Genomic DNA, 18,972 nt, shown 5'->3' with positions numbered 1-18,972 from the left:
TCGCTAGGTCCATCCATAGTGTCATAAGATTTCAATGTTGTTTTTATAACCGAGTAATATTCCACTGTATACATGTACCACCACTTTTTATCCACTCCTCTCTTGGTGGGCACCCGGGTTGCTTCTATAGCTTCGCCATTGTAAGTAATGCTGCAGTTAACATAGAGGCTCATGCATTTCTTCAATATAGTGTTTTGGGGTTTCTTCAGATAAATACCCAGATGTGAAATCACTGGGTAATAAGGCAGTTTGGCCTGCAATTTTTTAAGGCCCCTCCATGCAGCTTTCTAGAGTGACCGCACCAATCTGCATTCCCCCCAACAGTGCATGGGGGTTCACTCTTCTTCACAACATTGCCAACACTTGTTGTTTGTAGATTTGATGACCGCCATTCTGAGGATGTGAGGTGGCATTGCATTGTGGGTTCAATTTACATTTCAGTGATGGTCAGTGATGTTCAGTATCTTTTCCTCTGTCTGTTGGCCTCTGTGTGTTCTGTTTGGAGAAGTCTATTCAGGTCCTCTGCCATTTTTTAATTGGATTGTTTTGTGGATTTGCTTTCTCTTCTTGCTGTTGAGTTGTGTGAGCTCTTTATAAATGGGGGCCATGGACCCCTTTATGGGATGATCATTGGTGAATACCTACTTCCATTACATCACTGGAGGCTGTCTTTTTGTTTTGTTGGTGGTTTCCTTTGCTGTGCAAAAAACTCTTTACTTTGATGTAGTCCCTTTGGTTTATTCTTCCTTTTGCTTTCTGTGTCTGAGGAGATGCATTAGAGAAAACGTTGGTAATATTAATGTCAGAGATTTTAGTGCCTACTTTTTTTGGAGTTTTATGGTTTTGAGTCTTACATGTCAGTCTTTCATGCATTTTGAGTTGATTATTTAATGTGGAGGAAGGAAGGTAACAATGGAAGGAGAGGAGCTTCTCCAGCATTCATGTTGAACCTCTTTCTAGAGAGCGTGTGACAGAGAGATTCTGGGACAACAACACGTTTCTGACTCAGTGGGTCTATCATGGGAATTGCATTTCTAACAAGCGCCAGGTAATGTGCCATTTCAAGGCCAAAATTAACATTAACTTCGTCTCCTCTGTTGAATTCATAAATGAGAATATCTTGTTATTGCTCTTTAAGTTAGGGGAGTCTTATAGGTACTGCTAAGACTTCTGAGTCTCACTGTAGGCTGATCCACTTGGGAGCTGACCTCATCCCTGTAACTATGGGCAGAGAGGAGGAGGGAAAGCCCGTTCTTGCAGGAATCACATGACGAGATGGACCCGCCCTGGGAGAGAAGGAGGAAGCACATGACAAAAATTTCTGAACAGGAGAATGGGGCCATGGAACATGCCCTCTTCCCATGGTGTGTTGGCCATTTCCACCCTCGCTCTTCTTTCTGCATCTAAGGCTGAGCCAGTCTGAGCCCATGAGGAGGTTTTGGTTGCACTTCCCCATGGGTTTACATCACTGTGCAAACATAACTACCTATGTCCAGAGCACAGTAATAGTCGGCCTCATCCTCAGGCTGGGCTCCCGTGACGGTGAGGGCGGCTTTGTTCCCAGAGATGGAGCCGGAGAAGCGGGCAGGGACCCCAGAGGGGCGGCTGTTTGTGCCGTAGATGAGCGTGCGTGGAGGCTTGCCTGGGGTCTGCTGGAACCAGCCGGGGTAGTTACTAGTAGAGACGGACCCAGAGCTGAGACCACAGGTGAGTGTGACTGTCCCTCCTGGAGATACTGACATTGACGGCTCCTGGGTCACCACAGTCTGAGAAAATGCCCCTGAAACCAACAGGAGAGAGACAGGTGTTATGAGGGACAAAGGTCACCCTGAGGCCCTGCTGTTCTGTGTCCCCCAAGGATGCAGAGGCCCTTCCTCTGACCTGAGCTGTGCGCCAGGAGCTGGAGCAGAAGCACCGTCCAGACCATGGTGGGGACACTCACAGGATGTGGCTCCTCAGGCCCTTGGGCTGCAGTGGGGAGTCCTGGGCCTTTTCATGCCTCCCACACCCATTAGGGGAGAAGGTGCCTCATGCAAATCAGCTTCCCCTCTAGTCCTGCCCCAGGGTCACCCTGCTGTCCCCTGGGGGATCTTTTTTTTTTTAAATATATTTTATTGATTATTTACAGAGAGGAAGAGAGAGGGATAGAGAGTTAGAAACATCGATAAGAGAGAAACATCGATCAGCTGCCTCCTGCACACCCCCTACTGGGGATGTGCCTGCAACCAAGGTACATGCCCTTGACCGGAATCGAACCTGGGACCCTTCAATCCGCAGGCTGCTGCTCTATCCATTGAGCCAAACCAGTTAGGGCCCCTGTGGGATCTTGAAAGGGGCAGATGCTGGGCCCTCACACAGACCAATAGTCTCCACATTAACTGAGAGGCTGAGGGTGGGGGTTGATGTCTTTCACCAAGTCAGTGCCCTGGTGTCCTGCTGACCACAGTCTTAACTTCCTTCCCTGAGGGTCTGAGGCTGAAGGATGAGGTGGGAGTGTCCACCCTCTCCTGGCCCCAGCAATCTAGTTATTCCAAATCCCACCCCTGCGAACACTGCTTCCTTCCTCAGGAAACCCCTCCTTTTCTTCCTTGGGGGATCTTAGGAGTCAGTCCTCCCTCCAGGAGAGAGTCCTCTGTCCATCCGTACTAGTCCCTGAACCAGGAGTAATGGTCAGGGGACCAGGGTTGGGGTTCCTGGCGCAGAGAGCTGAGCCTCCAGGCAGGGGTGGCCACTCTCCTTTGTCCTCGGAAGCCGTCACTTATATGATGGACCTTCTAATTAAAAAGGCTTTTGAGGAGAAATTGTCACAGTATCACCATGATATTGTGAGAAACCGATTAACATCTGATATACCAAAATAGAGCATGTGTGTCATGATAAGACGTGAGATCAACGCTGAGTGTGAGTGAGTTGGTGTGAACATCACAGAACAGTTTAAAGTCCCTTTTCCCTGAGGGGCAGGAAGTTGGGAGGGATGGAGAAATGTAAGGGGATGAGCAGGGGACAACATGTCTCCAGTTGTTGGGGAAGGTAATGCACACACTGGCGTTCATCGGAGGGGAAATGACACTGATTTATGGAATTTATGTTGGAATCACTAGCCAATCATCTATACATTAACACTGGCATGATCAGTTTAATTTTTCATAGGTCACAATTCTTCCACCAAAATTACTTTTTGTTGTGTGATTGCTTCTCTCTCTTTGCCTGTGAATGAGGCCTGGACAATGACTCCATGAGGGAGGGGTGGGATAGGAGACAAGTGTGGGTGTCAGAGCTGAGGGTTCATGTGGCTCCTGGGCCCCAGGTGCAGGGAAGTCACACTTGAGTGAGGACCTGCCTGCCCAAGTGTGCAGGGGCCAGGAGAGTGTGTTTCTAGCTGCCTGGCCCAGAGTCCTGAGCTCTCAGTACCAGTGCACCAGCGCCCCCTGCTGGTCGAGAGCACATATCCTCCAGCCCATTTCCTCCACCCAGCCCTCCTGGAAGGGCTCTGTGATCTTCCTGAGGCCACTCCCCAGGCAGGAGGATGAGCAGGTCCCACCTCTGCTGCTGGGGTTGACCCCTTATTTCCTCAGGTTCCTCGGGACCTGCACTAAAGTAAATGACACGCTACGTTCCCAGACCTTAAAGGAACCCTGATAGTCAACTTTCCCTCTGTTTGCCTGGCGACTGGGTTAATTTCTGGTGCATGAGCATTTGGAGCAAAGTTTGAGGCTTAACGTTCCCCAGAAAGCCTGTCAGTTCCTACCTGGTCATGATTCCACTGGGCGATCCTTTAGGGTGAAAGTCCTGGTTGTTGTTGTTGTTGTTGTCTCTGTATTGGTTGTGACATTCCGGGCCCCCGTGGGCATGTCTGGGCTTTTTGACTCTGCCTTTGCCTGGCGACTATAATGATATGAAAGGTGACATGTTTGTGTTCCAGATTAGTCCTGTAGCTTCTCATATCTCCTTGTTATACTGACAATACCTTCTTTTGGCTCTTGAGGTGTTAAAATGCATTTGTCTAGTGTTGTAATGTTTTTTCAGTGTGAGGATTGATATGAAATGAATACTATTATGAATGAAACTCCACCCCTTTTAGAACTTTTCTCCCTCATGGAACTTAGAAGTCCTCATTTTCTGTTCTCTAATCTTCATTGGCCTCATCAAGTATATTTGTTAAGAGCTCCAAGTGTTATATTGTAAATTAGAAGATGCCTTAATCAATCAGCCAAATTAATTTGGAGTCTTTTTGGTCCACTAGCACTAGCCGGCCTAGAGGAAATATTGCGTCTCAAATTCTGGGGCCCAACATGGTGGAAGTCTTTCCTATTTATACTTCTTTCAGTTCTTTGTTTTCCAAATTTGGAATGAGCCTTCCGGACCTTCTGAGAAAAAGGTCCTGTGTGCTGGGAAGGGGCCGTAAGACCATATCTCAAGGCCTGGGCTGGTGCCAGCACTGAGCTCTGTCTGGGGCATAGCTTTTGGCCTCTCTGGAATGGGAGTAGTCTTATTTTACCCTATTATTTAAGCAAGCCAATGTTTACAGTAGCCAGAATAGCAGGGTTAAAATTTCAAAGAGCAGTTTTTTTACACAGGATGGAGGTTACTGTGCTTCACATGGATTCCATGGGAATTAGGTTTCTAAGGTCCAGACCCACGTCAGTTAACATCGATCACATATCATCCCAACAACAAGAACAAGTGCAGAGGAAAGAAGGAGAGGCCACGGGATAAATTGGAGGACGGGGGGCCTCCTCTGAGAGCCGTGTCCTTCCTGGGGAGGGTCCCAGAGCCTGGAGACCACACGCTCCTCACAGTGTAATTTCCAGGGAAACCCATACCCAGCTCCCTGAGGGGTCGGGATCCAGAGAACACACATCCCGCCAAGGCCAGGAGCAGGGTATGTGCAGGGTGTGGCAGAGGCTGCCCAGGCTCCCAGGTCACAGAAGCTACACTTCTGCTTTGCTTTTTAATTTAAAGTTATTTCTGAGTGACAGTTATAGTCAATGGTCCTTTGTGTTCGTTTCATGGGTGTAACATGGTGGATAGATAATCATATGCTTTACAAAGTGTCCCCTTGATATTTCCAAATCCATATGGAACCATAGGCAGTTCCTACAATGTTAGTCACTGTATTCTCTGTGCTGTACTTAGATGCCTGCGACTGTTTTATAACAACCACCAACTTATACCTCTTACTCCCTTCAATGTCTTCACTCACTCCTCCATCCCCCCTTTCCTCTGGCAACCATCACTCTGTTCTCTGAATCTATGTGTCTGTTTATTTTGTTCATTTATTTCTTTTGTTCTCTAGGTTGTACATGTGGGTAGAATCATCTGGTGTTTGTTTTTCTGTGTCTGACTTACTTTACTTTGCATAATACCCTCTAGGTCCATCAATGGTGTCATAGGCTTTCATTGTTGTTTTTCTATAACCGGGTAATGTTCCACTACATAGAGGTACCAGCACTTTCCATCCACCTTTCTCCTGACAGGCACTGAGTCGCTCCCAGAGCTCGGCCATTCTAAAGAAGGCTGCAGGGAGCATGGGGGGCATGTACTCCTTCCAATCAGAGCTTCCAGTTTCTTCAGAAATACACCCAGATGTGGAGTCACTGGGTCATGAACAGTCTTCCTTGGAATTTGGATGTTGTTGCTAATCATCATCTGAGGGTATTTTTTCTACTGATTTTCAAGGAGACAAAAAGGGAGGAACAGCCATTAGCACCCTCACTCTTTCCTTCTGCATCTCAGGCTGAGCCAGTCTGAGCCCATGAGCAGGTTTTGGTTGCACTTCCCCATGGGTTTACATCACCGTGTGAGTATCAGTACTACTACCCGTGTACAGAACACAGTAATAGTCGGCCTCGTCCTCGGGCTGGGCCTCGGAGATGGTGAGGGCGGCCTTGTTCCCAGAGATGGAGCCAGAGAAGCGGGCAGGGACCCCAGAGGGGCGGTTGTTTGTGTTGTAGATGAGCATGCGTGGAGGCTTGCCTGGGGTCTGCTGGTACCAGCTGGGGTAGTTACTAGTAGAGACGGACCCAGAGCTGAGGCCACAGGTGAGTGTGACTGTCCCTCCTGGAGATACTGACATTGATGGCTCCTGGGTCACCACAATCTGAGAATCCACCCCTGAAACCAACAGGAGAGAGACAGGTGTTATGAGGGACCAAGGTCACCCTGAGACCCTGCTGTTCTGTGTCCCCCAAGGATGCAGAGGCCCTTCCTCTGACCTGAGCTGTGCGCCAGGAGCTGGAGCAGAAGCACCGTCCAGACCATGGTGGGGACACTCACAGGATGTGGCTCCTCAGGCTCCTGGGCTGCAGTGGGGAGTCCTGAGCCTTTTCATGCCTCCCACACCCCTTAGGGGTGAAGGTGCCTCATGCAAATCAGCTTCCCCTCTAGTCCTGCCCCAGGGTCACCCTGCTGTCCCCTGCAGGGGAGGGGAGGTTTTGAAAGAGGCAGATACTGGGCCCTCATACAGACCAATAGACTCTACATTAACTGAGATGCTGAGGGAGCGGGTTGGTTCTGTCACCAAGTCAGTGCCCTGGAGTCCTGGTGACCTGAGTCCTAACTTCCTTCTCTGGAGGTTCTGAGGCTGAAGGATGAGGTGGGAGTGTCTGCCCCGCTCCCGGCCCCAGCGACCTAGTTCTTCTCAAAACTGACCCCATTTTCAGGAACACTGCTTCCTTCCTCAGGAAACCCCTCCTTGTCTTCTTTGCAGGATCTTAGCAGTTAGTCCTTCCTCCAGCAGTGACTCTTCTGTCCAAAAATGTTCATTCCTGAACCAGGAAAATAAATCTGGGGACCAGGGTTGCGGGGTGTGACACAGACAGCTGCACTACCAGGCAGGGGTGGCCACCCTCTTTTGTCCTAGGAAGCCATCAGTTATATGATGCACCTTCCAATCAAATAGGGTTTTGAGGAGAAAAATGTAATATTGTCACCAGGTTATTGTGAAAAACCGATTAACATCTAATATAACAAAATAGGTGCATGTATGTCATGATGAGACATGAGATAAACACTGAGTCTGAGCGAGTGGGTGTGAACATCACAGAACAGTTTAAAAGTCTCTTTTCCCTGAGGGTCAGGACAAATGGGAGGGATGGAGAAATGTAAGGGGATGAGCAGGGGACAACATGTCTCCAGTCGTTGAGGAAGGTAATGCACACACTGGTGTTCATCAGAAGGGAAATGACACTATGATTTATGGTATTTATGTTGGAATCACTAGCCAATCATCTATACATTAAACTGGCATGGTCAATTCAATTTTCTCATAGGTCATGTTTCTTCAAGTAAAATATTTTTTGTTGTGTGATTGCTTCTCTCTCTTTGCCTGTGAATGAGGCCTGGACAATGACTCCATGAGGGAGGGGTGGGATAGGAGACAAGTGTGGGTGTCAGAGCTGAGGGCTCATGTGGCTCCTGGGACCCCAGGTGCAAGGAAGTCACACTTGAGTGAGGACCTGCCTGGCCAAGTGTGCAGGGGCCAGTAGAGTGTGTTCCTAGCTGCCTGGCCCAGAGCCCTGAGCTCTCAGTCCCAGTGCACCAGCGCCCCCTGCTGGTCCCACAGCACATGTCCACCAGCCCATTTCCTCCACCCAGCCCTCCTGGAAGGGCTCTGTGATCTTCCTGAGGCCACTCCCCAGGCAGGAGGATGAGCAGGTCCCACCTCTGCTGCTGGGGTTGACCCGTTATTTCCTCAGGTTCCTCGGAACCTGCACTAAAGTAAATGACACGCTACGGTCCCAGACCTTAAAGGAACCTGCTTGTTGGCTTTCCCTCTGTCTGCCTGGCCGCTGGGTTAATTTCTGGTGCATGAGCGTTTGGAGCAAAGTTTGAGGCTTAACGTTCCCCAGAAAGCCCGTCAGTTCCTAACTGGTCGTGATTCCACTGTGTGATCCTTTAGGGTGAAATTCTTGGTTTTTGTTGTTGTTGTTGTCTGTGTGTTGGTTGTGACATTCAGGGTCCCCGTGGGCATGTCTGGGCTTTTTGCTCTGCCTTTGTCTGGCGATTATAATGATGTGAAGGGAGACATGTCTGTGTTCCAGATTAGTCCTGTAGCTTCTTGTTTATCCTTGAACATTACACTGACAATACCTTCTTTTGGCTCTTGAGGTCTTTAAAATGCCTTTTTCTAGTGTTGTAATGTTTTTTCAGTGTGAGGGTTGCTATACAATGAATACTATTATGAATGAAACACCACCCCTTTTAGAACTTTTCTCCCTCATGGGAGTTAGAAGTCCTCATTTCCTGTTCTCCCATCTGCATTGGCCTCATCAAGGATATTTGTGAGGAGCCCCATGGATGCCATGGGAATTGGGTTCTAAGGTCCAGGCCCACGTCAGTTAACATCGATCACATATCATCCCAACAACAAGAACAAGTGCAGAGGAAAGAAGGAGAGGCCACGGGATAAACTGGAGGACGGGGGGCCTCCTCTGAGAGCCGTGTCCTTCCTGGGGAGGGTCCCAGAGCCTGGAGACCACAAGCTCCTCACAGTGTAACTTCCAGGGAAACCCATACCCAGCTCCCTGAGGGGTCAGGATCCAGAAAACACACATCCCGCCAAGGCCAGGAGCAGGGTATGCGCAGGGTGTGGCAGAGGCTGCCCGGGCTCCCAGGTCACAGAAGCTACACTTCCGCTTTGCTTTCTATTGAATTTTAGTTCTGAATTACCTTTATCATCAATGTTGTTTTGTATTCATTTCATGGGTGTAACAGAGTGGATAAATAATCCTATACTTTACAAAATGTTCGTTTGATGCTTCTAAACCCCCATGGAACCATAGGTAGTTCCTACAATGTTAGTCACTGTATTCTCTGTGCTGTACTTAGATGCCTGCAACTGTTTTATAACAACCACCAACTTATACCTCTTACTCCCTTCAATGTCTTCACTCACTCTTCCATCCCCCTTTTCCTCTGGCAGCCATCACTCTGTCCTCTGAATCTATGAATCTGTTTAAATTTTGTTCATTTTTTTTCTTTTGTTCTTTAGGTTCTACATGTGGGTGAAATCATATGGTGTTTGTTTTTCTGTGTCTGACTTACTTTACTTTGCATAATACCCTCTAGGTCCATCAATGGTGTCATAGGCTTTCACTGTTGTTTTTCTATAACCGGGTAATGTTCCACTACATAGAGGTACCAGCACTTTCCATCCACCTTTCCCCTGACGGGCACTGAGTCGCTCCCAGAGCTCGGCCATTGTAAAGAAGGCTGCAGGGAGCATGGGGTGCATGTACTCCTTCCAATCAGAGCTTCTGGTTTCTTCAGAAATACACCCAGATGTGGAGTCACTGGGTCATGGGCGGTCTTCCTTGGAATTTGGATGTTGTTCCTAATCCTCACCAGAGGGTATTTGTTCTCCTGATTTTCAGAGAGACGGGAAGGGAGGAACAGCCATTTCCACCCCCGCTCCTTCCTTCTGCATCTCAGGCTGAGCCACTCTGAGCCCATGAGCAGGTTTTGGTTGCACTTCCCTGTGGGTTTACATCACCGTGTCAGTACCACTACTCATCCACAGAACACAGTAGTAGTCAGCCTCATCCTCAGGCTGGGCCCCCGAGATGGTGAGGGCGGCTTTGTTCCCAGAGATGGAGCCAGAGAAGCGATCAGGGACCCCAGAGGGGCGGTTGTTTGTTTGGTAGATGAGCGTGCGGGGAGGCTTGCCTGGGGACTGCTGGTACCAGCCGGGGTAGTTACCACTAGAGACGGACCCAGAGCTGAGGCCACAGGTGAGTGTGACTGTCCCTCCTGGAGATACTGACAATGATGGCTCCTGGGTCACCACAGTCTGAGAATCCACCCCTGAAACCAACAGGAGAGAGACAGGTGTTATGAGGGACGAAGGTCACCCTGAGACCCTGCTGTTCTGTGTCCCCCAAGGATGCAGAGGCCCTTCCTCTGACCTGAGCTGTGCGCCAGGAGCTGGAGCAGAAGCACCGTCCAGACCATGGTGGGGACACTCACAGGATGTGGCTCCTCAGGCTCCTGGGCTGCAGTGGGGAGTCCTGGGCCTTTTCATGCCTCCCACACCCATTAGGGGGAGAAGGGCCTCATGCAAATCAGCTTCCCCTCTAATCCTGCCCCAGGGTCACCCTGCTGTCCCCTGTGGGGGGTATTGAAAGAGGCAGATGCTGGGTCCTCACACAGACCAATAGACTCCACATTAACTGAGATGCTAAGGGATGGGTTGAGGTCTTTCACCAAGTCAGTGACCTGGGGTCCTGGTGACCTGAGTCCTCACTTCTTTCCATGGAGGGTCTGAGGCTAAAGGATGAGGTGGGAGTATCTGCCCCCTCCTGGACCCAGCAATCTAGTTCATCCCAAATCCAACCCCATTTCCAGGAACACTGCTTCCTTCCTCAGGAAACCCCTCCTTGACTTCTTTGGGGGATCTAACCTGTCAGTCCTCCCACCAACTGTGAGTCCTCTGTCCAGACACCTTAATCATTATCCAGGAATAAAGATCTGGGGACCAATGTTGGGGGACCTGACACAGACATTTGCCCTGCCAGGCAGGGGTGACCACCCTCTTTTGTCCTAGGAAGCCATCAGTTATATGATGTACCTTCCAATTAAATAGGGTTTGAGGAGAAATGTCATAGTGTCACCATGATATTGTGAGAAACCGATTAACATCTAATATAACAAAATAGGAGCATGTATGTCTTGATGAAACATGAGATCAGCACTGAGTGTAAGCGAGTTGGTGTGAACATCACAGAACAGTTTAAAAGTCTCTTTTCCCTGAGGGGCAGGAAGATTGGGAGGGATGGAGAAATGTAAGGGGATGAGCAGGGGACAACATATCTCCAGTTGTTGGGGAAGGTAATACACACACTGGTGTCCATCAGAGGGGAAATGAAACTGTGATTTATGGTATTTATTTTGGAATCACTAGCCAATCATCTATACATTAAACTGGCATGGTCAATTCAATTTTCTCATCGGTCATGTTTCTTCAAGTAAAATATTTTTTGTTGTGTGATTGCTTCTCTCTCTTTGCCTGTGAATGAGGCCTGGACAATGACTCCATGAGGGAGGGGTGGGATAGGAGACAAGTGTGGGTGTCAGAGCTGAGGGCTCATGTGGCTCCTGGGACCCCAGGTGCAGAGAGGTCACACTTGAGTGAGGACCTGTCTGCCCAAGTGTGCAGGGTTCAGTAGAGTGTGTTCCTAGCTGCCTGGCCCAGAGCCCTGAGCTCTCAGTCCCAGTGCACCAGCGCCCCCTGCTGGTCCCAGACCTCACGTCCTCCAGCCCATTTCCTCCACCCAGGCCTCCTGGAAGGGCTCTGTGATCTTCCTGAGGCCACTCCCCAGGCAGGAGGATGAGCAGGTCCCACCTCTGCTGCTGGGGTTGACCCCTTATTTCCTCAGGTTTCTATGGACCCGCACTAAAGTAAATGACACGCTACGGTCCCAGACCTTAAAGGAACCTGCTTGTTGGCTTTCCCTCTGTCTGCCTGGCCGCTGGGTTAATATCTGGTGCATGAGCATCTGGAGCAAAGTTTGCCGCTTAAGGTTCCCCAGAAAGCCTGTCAGTTCCTAACTGGTCGTGATTCCACTATGGGATCCTTTAGGGTGAAATTCTTGGTTTTTGTTGTTGTTGTTGTCTCTGTATTGGTTGTGACATTCAGGGCCCCCATGGGCATTTCTTGGTTTTTGCATCTGCCTTTGCCTGGCGACTATAATGACGTGAAGGGAGACATGTCTGTGTTCCAGATTAGTCTTGTAGCTTCTCCTTTATCCTTGAACGTTACACTGACAATACCTTCTTTTGGCTCTTGAGGTGTTTAAAATGCATTTGTCTAGTGTCGTAATGTTTTTAAAGTGCAAGGGTTGACATAAAATGGAATATGACTCAGTTATAAAAACAACAACATTGAATCTTATGACACTGTAGATGGACCTAGAGCTGTGATGGTGAACCTATGACACTCGTGTCAGAGGTGACACACGAACTCATTTTTTTGGTTGTTTTTTTCTTTGTTAAATGGCATTTAAATCTATACAATCAATATCAAAAATATAAATCTTGCCCTAGCCGGTTTGGCTCAGTGGATAGAGCGTTGGCCTGCAGACTCAAGTGTCCCCGGTTCGATTCCGGTCAAGGGCATGTACCTTGGTTGCGGGCACATCCCCAGTGGGGAGTGTGCAGGAGGCAGCTGATCGATGTTTCTCTCTCATCAATGTTTCTAACTCTCTATCCCTCTCCCTTCCTCTCTGTAAAAAATCAATACAATATATTTTTTTAAAAAAAGAATGATCTCTTGAAAAAAGGAAAGAAATACTTTAAAAATATATAAATCTTACTATGGTTGCAAATATCAAAAAATTTCTATATGTGACATGGCACCAAGGTTAAGTTAGGGTTTTACAAAATGCTAACATGCTGAGCTCAAGAGGTTCGCCATCACTACTCTATACTGGACCTACATGCCTGGGCTATTTTATAACCTATTTATACCTCTTACTCCCTTCAACGTCTTCATTCACTCCTCCATCACCCCTTTCCTCTGGCAACCATCACTCTGTTCTCTGAATCTATGAGTTTGATTACATTTTGTTCATTCATTTCTTTTGTTATTTAGGTTCCACATGTGGGTGAAATGATCTGGTGTTTGTTTTTCTGTGTCTGACTTACTTTACTTTGCATAATACCCTCTAGGTCCATCCCTGGTGTCATAGGATTTCACTGTTGTTTTTCTATAACCGGGTAATGTTCCACTACATAGAGGTACCAGCACTTTCCATCCACCTTTCTCCTGACGGGCACTGAGTCGCTCCCAGAGCTCGGCCATTGTAAAGAAGGCTGCAGGGAGCATGGGGTGCATGTACTCCTTCCAATCAGAGCTTCCGGTTTCTTCTGAACTACACACAGATGTGGAGTCACTGGGTCATGGGCAGTCTTCCTTGTAATTTGGATGTTGTAGCTAATCCTCACCTGAGGGTATTTGTTCTCCTGATTTTCAGAGAGACGGGAAGGGAGGAACAGCCATTTCCACCCTCGCTCTTTCCTTCTGCATCTCAGGCTGAGCCAGTCTGAGCCCATGAGCAGGTTTTGGTTGCACTTCCCTGTGGGTTTACATCACCATGTAAGTATCAGTACTACCACCCGTGTTCAGAGCACAGTGATAGTCGGCCTCATCCTCAGGCTGGGCCCCCGAGATGGTGAGGGCGGCTTTGTTCCCAGAGATGGAGCCAGAGAAGCAATCAGGGACCCCAGAGGGGCGCTTGTTTGTGTCGTAGATGAGCTGGCGGGGAGGCTTGCCTGGGGTCTGCTGGTACCAGCCAGGGTAGTTACCACTAGAGACGGACCCAGAGCTAAGGCCACAGGTGAGTGTGACTGTCCCTCCTGGATATACAGACTTGGACGCCTCCTGGGTCACCACAGTCTGAGAATCCACCCCTGAAACCAACAGGAGAGAGACAGGTGTGATGAGGGATGAAGGTCACCCTGAGGCCCTGCTGTTCTGTGTCCCCCAAGGATGCAGAGGCCCTTCCTCTGACCTGAGCTGTGCGCCAGGAGCTGGAGCAGAAGCACCGTCCAGACCATGGTGGGGACACTCACAGGATGTGGCTCCTCAGGCTCCTGGGCTGCAGTGGGGAGTCCTGGGCCTTTTCATGCCTCCCTCACCCATTAGGGGGAGAAGGTGCCTCATGCAAATCAGCTTCCCCTCTAGTCCTGCCCCAGGGTCACCCTGCTGTCCCCTGTGCGGGGTATTGAAAGAGGCAGATGCTGGGCCCTCACACAGTCCAGGCTGCATGGCGACTGAGACGCTGAGGGACGGGTTGACTCTGTCACCAAGTCAGTGCCCTGGGGGCCTGGTGACCTCAGTCCTAACTTCCTTCCCTGGAGGGTCTGAGGCTGAAGATTGAGGTGGGAGTGTCTGCCCCTCTCCAGGCCCCATCAATCTAGTACACCCCAAATCCCGCGCCACCCCTGGGAACACTGATCCTTCCTCGGTGAAACCCCTTTTTGTCTTCGTTGGAGGATCTTAGCGGTCACACTCCACCAGTGGTGAGTCAGGAGGAGGTCACAGATCTCAGGTCTGGGCTGTGAAGGGACTGGGGTCTCCCTGACTCAGTCCTGGACCGTGTCCCACTAACACTGTTTGGAGACACGGCTGGGGGTGCTCACACGGGCAGTTGCACCTGCAGGCAGGGATGGCCCCTCTCTGTTGTTCTAGGACAGTGGTCGGCAAACGGGCTCGAGAGCCACATACGGCTCTTAGGCCCCTTGAGTGTGGCTCTCCCACAAAATACCGACTTCTGCACTTGGGCCACGAAGTTTCAGTCGCACTGTATATGCACCCCTCACATGGTCTTTTGTGGTATTTTGTGGAAAAGCCACACACTCAAGGGGCCAAAGAGCCACATGTCGCTCTCGAGCCGCAGTTTGCCGACCACAGTTCTAGGAGGCCATTAGTTATATGGGGTAGTTTTACATTAAATGGGATTTTGAGCAGAAAATGTCACAGTGTCTCCATGGAATTATGGGATACCTATGCACATCTGATGTAACAACATAGGAGCTTTCTCAAAAATTTGAACAATGTTGTGTGTGAACACGTTGGCGTGAACATCACATAGGACATTGTAACGGCCCCTGTCCCTTTCCCGTCTGCTGTGGGGCAGGAAGAATGGGAGGGTGAGCAAGGGATTGGGATGTAAGGGGGGTGAGCAGTGCACGTGTCCCAAACTGACATCCTTCCCATCCCTCTAATGAAACTACTTGTCCAGCGAGGGAGGAGGGGGAAGAGCAGAGGGACCTGGGTCCCCATGGGGAAGCCCCAGAGCTCCTCGGGCTCAGGCCTTGTTGTAGGCACTGAGTCTCCCAACCACAGGTGTCTGTGATCCTGTGTCCAAGGCACCCACAGGCCATGTTTCTTCATGCACACGTGTCCCGGGATGTGACTGTCCATCTGTCTCTCCTTGACGTCAGGCGAGAACAACACCTCTAGGAAGGGAGAGGGGGGTGATTAAAAAAAAAAAGGCGAGTGTGTGAGGCAGGCGGAGCGCTCAGGTGGTTCCAGTGATCCCTCAGGCTACAGGGCCCATCAAGGCTGATCCTGTAGACCTTCCCCTCGCCTGGGCCTAATGAGATATGACAGGCCTCCTGCTGCCCACCCATTGTCTCTGAGGAATTCGAGGACTCCTGCTGTGCAGACAGGAGCACAGCCTGGGTATGTGATTTCAGCAAGAATTCAGTTAAACCACCACAGATCCTTGGATCTTATTCTAACTGAGAAGAGCATGTAGCACATGGAAGGATGCTCAACGTCGTTGATCCTTTGAAAAGGACCAGTGAGAACTGCAGTGAGTTGTCACCTCCCCAGGCCAGCAGGGCTGTGTGAACGTGAGACGTAGTGACAAAGGTGGGTGCAGCCTTGGAGAAATCAGAACCCTGGTCATTGCAGGGACAAACGACAAGCAACGCAGCCATATTGGAAAATGTCCACCAGTGACTCAAAAGCTGTCCTGTCCAGTCATCCTCTGTCTCCGTAATCCCACTCCTAAGTGTCTCCCAGGAGAAATGCAAACATACATCGTCTAAAAGCCAAACAAGCCACACCTGGTGCACAGGTCCCAGCAGCGCTATGCGTAGCAGCCAAGGATGCAAACCCCTCAGATGCCCATCAGCAGAAGCGTCAGCAAACGCTGGTGTGCTCAGACATTGCAATATATTTGGTCAAAAATAATTGGACTGTTGACCCATGTCCCAGTATGGATGGGCCTCAAGTACATTATTTGGAAGAATTAATAGAGACTGTCCTAGGAGTTTGCCTCAGCGGATAGAGTGTCAGCAGATGGACTAAAGGTCTCAGGTTTGATTCCTTGTCAGGGCAGATGCTTGGGTTGTGGGCTCCCTCTCCAACGGGGGACATGCAAGAGGCAGCCAATCAATGATTCTCTCTCATCATTGGTTTCTATTTCTTTCTTCCTCTCTGAAATCAATAAAAACATATTTTAAAAAAGAATTCTAAGAAACAATAGCCACAAAGGGCTACCTGTTTTCCAGTTCCATCCGTGTGAAATGCCCCTCATAGGAAATATGTAAATCCAGAGAGTGAGTCTGCAGTTACCCGGGACTGGCAGGGGTGTGATGGGCATGATTAGTACGTGTGGGACCCTCTCTGAGGACTAAGGAAAACGTTACAGCTAGACTATGGGATGGTTCCAGCACTCTGCACATGTACTAAATGCTGGTCTATTGTGCACAGTAAACCAGTGACATTTAGGGCATGCAAACCATATCACAATGAAGTTGGGATAAAAAAAACATTTTGAGAGAGATCAACTCTCACTACCTATTTTAAGTGGGCCTGTGTGACCTAGCCAGTGTGGCTCTATGGATAGAGCATTGGCCTGCAGACCAAAGAGTCCCGAGCTCAATCATGGTCAAGGGCATGTACCTCAGTTGCAGGCTCCTATGCACCCTGGGCCCTGGTCGGGGCTCCTGCAGGAGGCAACTAATCAATGTGCTTCTCACATTGATGTCTCTCTCTGTCTCTCACTCTCCTTCCACTCTCTCTAAAAATTGATGGGAAAAATATCCTCAGGTGAGGATTCAGAAATTAATAAAATAATAAATCGAGGCTGTGCTCAGAACGACTCTCGAGTCGGACCCTGTAGGGTCTGCCACAGCCACCGCTTCTGTGTCACGGCATTCAGGGGCGATCAGGGGGAACAGGGCGGGTTTTTGTCTCACTTCCCCGTGGGTGTGGAGCAGTGTGTGATGGCTGATGCCGTTGTCCCATGTTGAACAGTAATAATCAGCCTCGTCCTCGGGCTGCAGGCCCGTGATGACCAGCGAAGCCGTGTTGCCAGACTTGGAGCCAGAGAACCGCTCCGGGATCCCCGAGGGCCTGGAGCTGCCAAGCATCACGGTTTTGGGGGCAGAGCCCGTGACCTGCTGGTACCAGCCCACAGTACGTGCTCCAACATTGTTGCTGTTCCCCGTGCAGGACAGGGTGACCTTCTGGCCCAGAGACCCCGACAGCGAGGCTTCCTGCGTCAGCCCGGCCCGCACCCCGGATCCTGGAACAAAGGACACAGACACAGACAGTGGGGCTGAGGTCATTTCTCAGGGCGGGCGCTCAGGAGAGGAGCACAGTGCATCCCCAGGTGCCCCATCCTCCCTTGTCCCGCTCCCCCAGTCAGTCACCTGAGCTGTGAGCAAGGAGGGCGAGGAGGAGAGGGGCCCAGGCCATGGTGGAGACGCCCACGCTCTGCTTCTGAGCCTCAGACCTGAGAGGCCCGCACTGTCTCTCTTATCCTGTCCCCTCCTGGGAGGGCCCAGGGGAGCCCTTCATGCAAATGCCCCCTCCTCCTGGTGTCCCCGGGGATAATGTGGTGAAAGCTGTGTGGCTGGGGAGGGGGAGCCTCTCCTGGGGCCCTTGGAGGTCACAGCTGCTGGTCCCCAGTGAGCACAGAGCAAAGGCACAAAGAAGGGTTCCCCACCCTGGCTTCCCAGCTGAGGGCCCTCACTGACCCAGGCACAGACCCACAGCGCCCCCTGCTGGTCCAGAGTCCAGATTCACTAATGACCAGATGGGTAACCTGGAGCTGAGCAGGGAGAGACTGAGGCTCTGGAATTCAGCCCTGCCTTTGCCACCCCCTCCCTCTCAGGGCAGGGCTGTGTGGTGCATTGTGGGAATCTGCACTTTCCTACTCCTCCCACTGGGTCCTGTGCTCAGAAAGCAGCTCCCCTAACCGGGAACAAGTTTCCTGGTGAAGCAACCTTTCCGGGGGCTGGAGAGTCCGGAGCCCCTTCAGTGTGAAGCTCTGAGCTTGTCACACTGTGCTCCCCTCTGAAAGAATGGATGACCGCCGGGAGGATTCCTGGAGAGGAGGGTGATGGGAAATAGGAGGAGTGAGTGGTCGTCCATTGTTTCCATTTCTTTGATTTTTTCTTTCTACAACCTGTATCTTGCCTTTCACATTCTTCTGGGTGTCATTTGATAAGCAGCTGCTTTTGCTTTTCATGAAGTGCGATTTACAACCCCCCCCCCGCCTTTTTTTTGCATCCTTGGGACCTTTGTGCCTTCTCTTTGCCAAGATTATGAAAATAGTCTTATGTGGTTTCTTAGAAGCGTTTCCACATTTGGACCAAGAATCCATCTCAATAAATTTTGTGTGTTGTGTGAGATAGGGGGTCCAAGTTCTTACTGTTTTCCTCTGTCTGTTGGCCTCTGTATGTTCTTTTTGGAGAAGTCTACTCAGGTCCGCTGCCGTTTTTAATTGGGTTGTGTTGAGGGTTTGCTTTCTTCCCTTGGCGTCGAGTGGTGTAAGCTCTTATATGTGTTGGACATGAACCCATTTATGCGATGATCGTTGGTGAATATCTACTTCCATTCTATCACTGGAGGCTGTTTTTTTGTTTGGTTGATGATTTCCTTTACTGTGAAAAAACCCTTTAGTTTGATGTATCCCATTGCTTAATTTTTCCTTTTGCTTTCCTTGCCTGAGAAGATATATTAGAAAATGTTGGTAACATTAATGTCAGAGATTTGACTGCTTCCTTTTTGGGGGGGAGTGGAGTTTTATGGTTTCAAGTTTACATTTCAGTCTTTAATGCATTTTGAATTTATTGCTTGGTGTGGAGTAAGGACGGCAACAAGAGAAGGAGAGGTGCTGCTCCAGTGCCGGGGCTGACCAGCTGGCCCTGAGCCACGGGTGAACAGATCGCTCTGACACAGGTTTCCGTGAAAGAGAGGCTACGGGACTCTCTTACTTCAGTAGTAAAAGCAGTCCTGTTCACCTGCCTCGTTAACATTTTAGTGTAACAACCGCTTGAACTCAAATTAACCTCTAGGTACAATCAGCAGGGAACTGTCCTTAAGAAAGCACGTGCTTCTGGTACAGAAGACCCAAGAAAAACCAAGCGATGCTTTAAAGAAATGGAGGGACACTGTTTAATTACGCCAGCGGACTCAGGGAATAGCTTTCCAATCTGAGTACCCAAACATGC

At 49.9% G+C, this 18,972-nt stretch overlaps 2 gene segments (V, D, J or C); both read right to left on the bottom strand.

Annotated features, from left to right (window-relative positions):
• Positions 1-5,788: 5,788 nt before the first annotated feature.
• On the bottom strand, positions 5,789-6,307 carry LOC138998128 (immunoglobulin lambda variable 8-61-like). The segment is given in 2 exon segments: positions 5,789-6,114; positions 6,216-6,307. Coding segments are annotated over 2 exon segments (372 nt in total).
• A 3,177-nt stretch (positions 6,308-9,484) lies between these two features.
• Positions 9,485-9,951, bottom strand: LOC138998127 (immunoglobulin lambda variable 8-61-like). The segment is given in 2 exon segments: positions 9,485-9,804; positions 9,906-9,951. Coding segments are annotated over 2 exon segments (366 nt in total).
• Between the last annotated feature and the right edge of the window lie 9,021 nt (positions 9,952-18,972).

This window comes from Myotis yumanensis, unplaced genomic scaffold (assembly GCF_028538775.1).
Source record: "Myotis yumanensis isolate MYYU_CA2020_CCGP unplaced genomic scaffold, mMyoYum1.0.hap1 SCAF_19, whole genome shotgun sequence".
Lineage (NCBI taxonomy): Eukaryota > Metazoa > Chordata > Mammalia > Chiroptera > Vespertilionidae > Myotis > Myotis yumanensis.
This window is presented reverse-complemented; position numbering and strand designations above follow the sequence as displayed.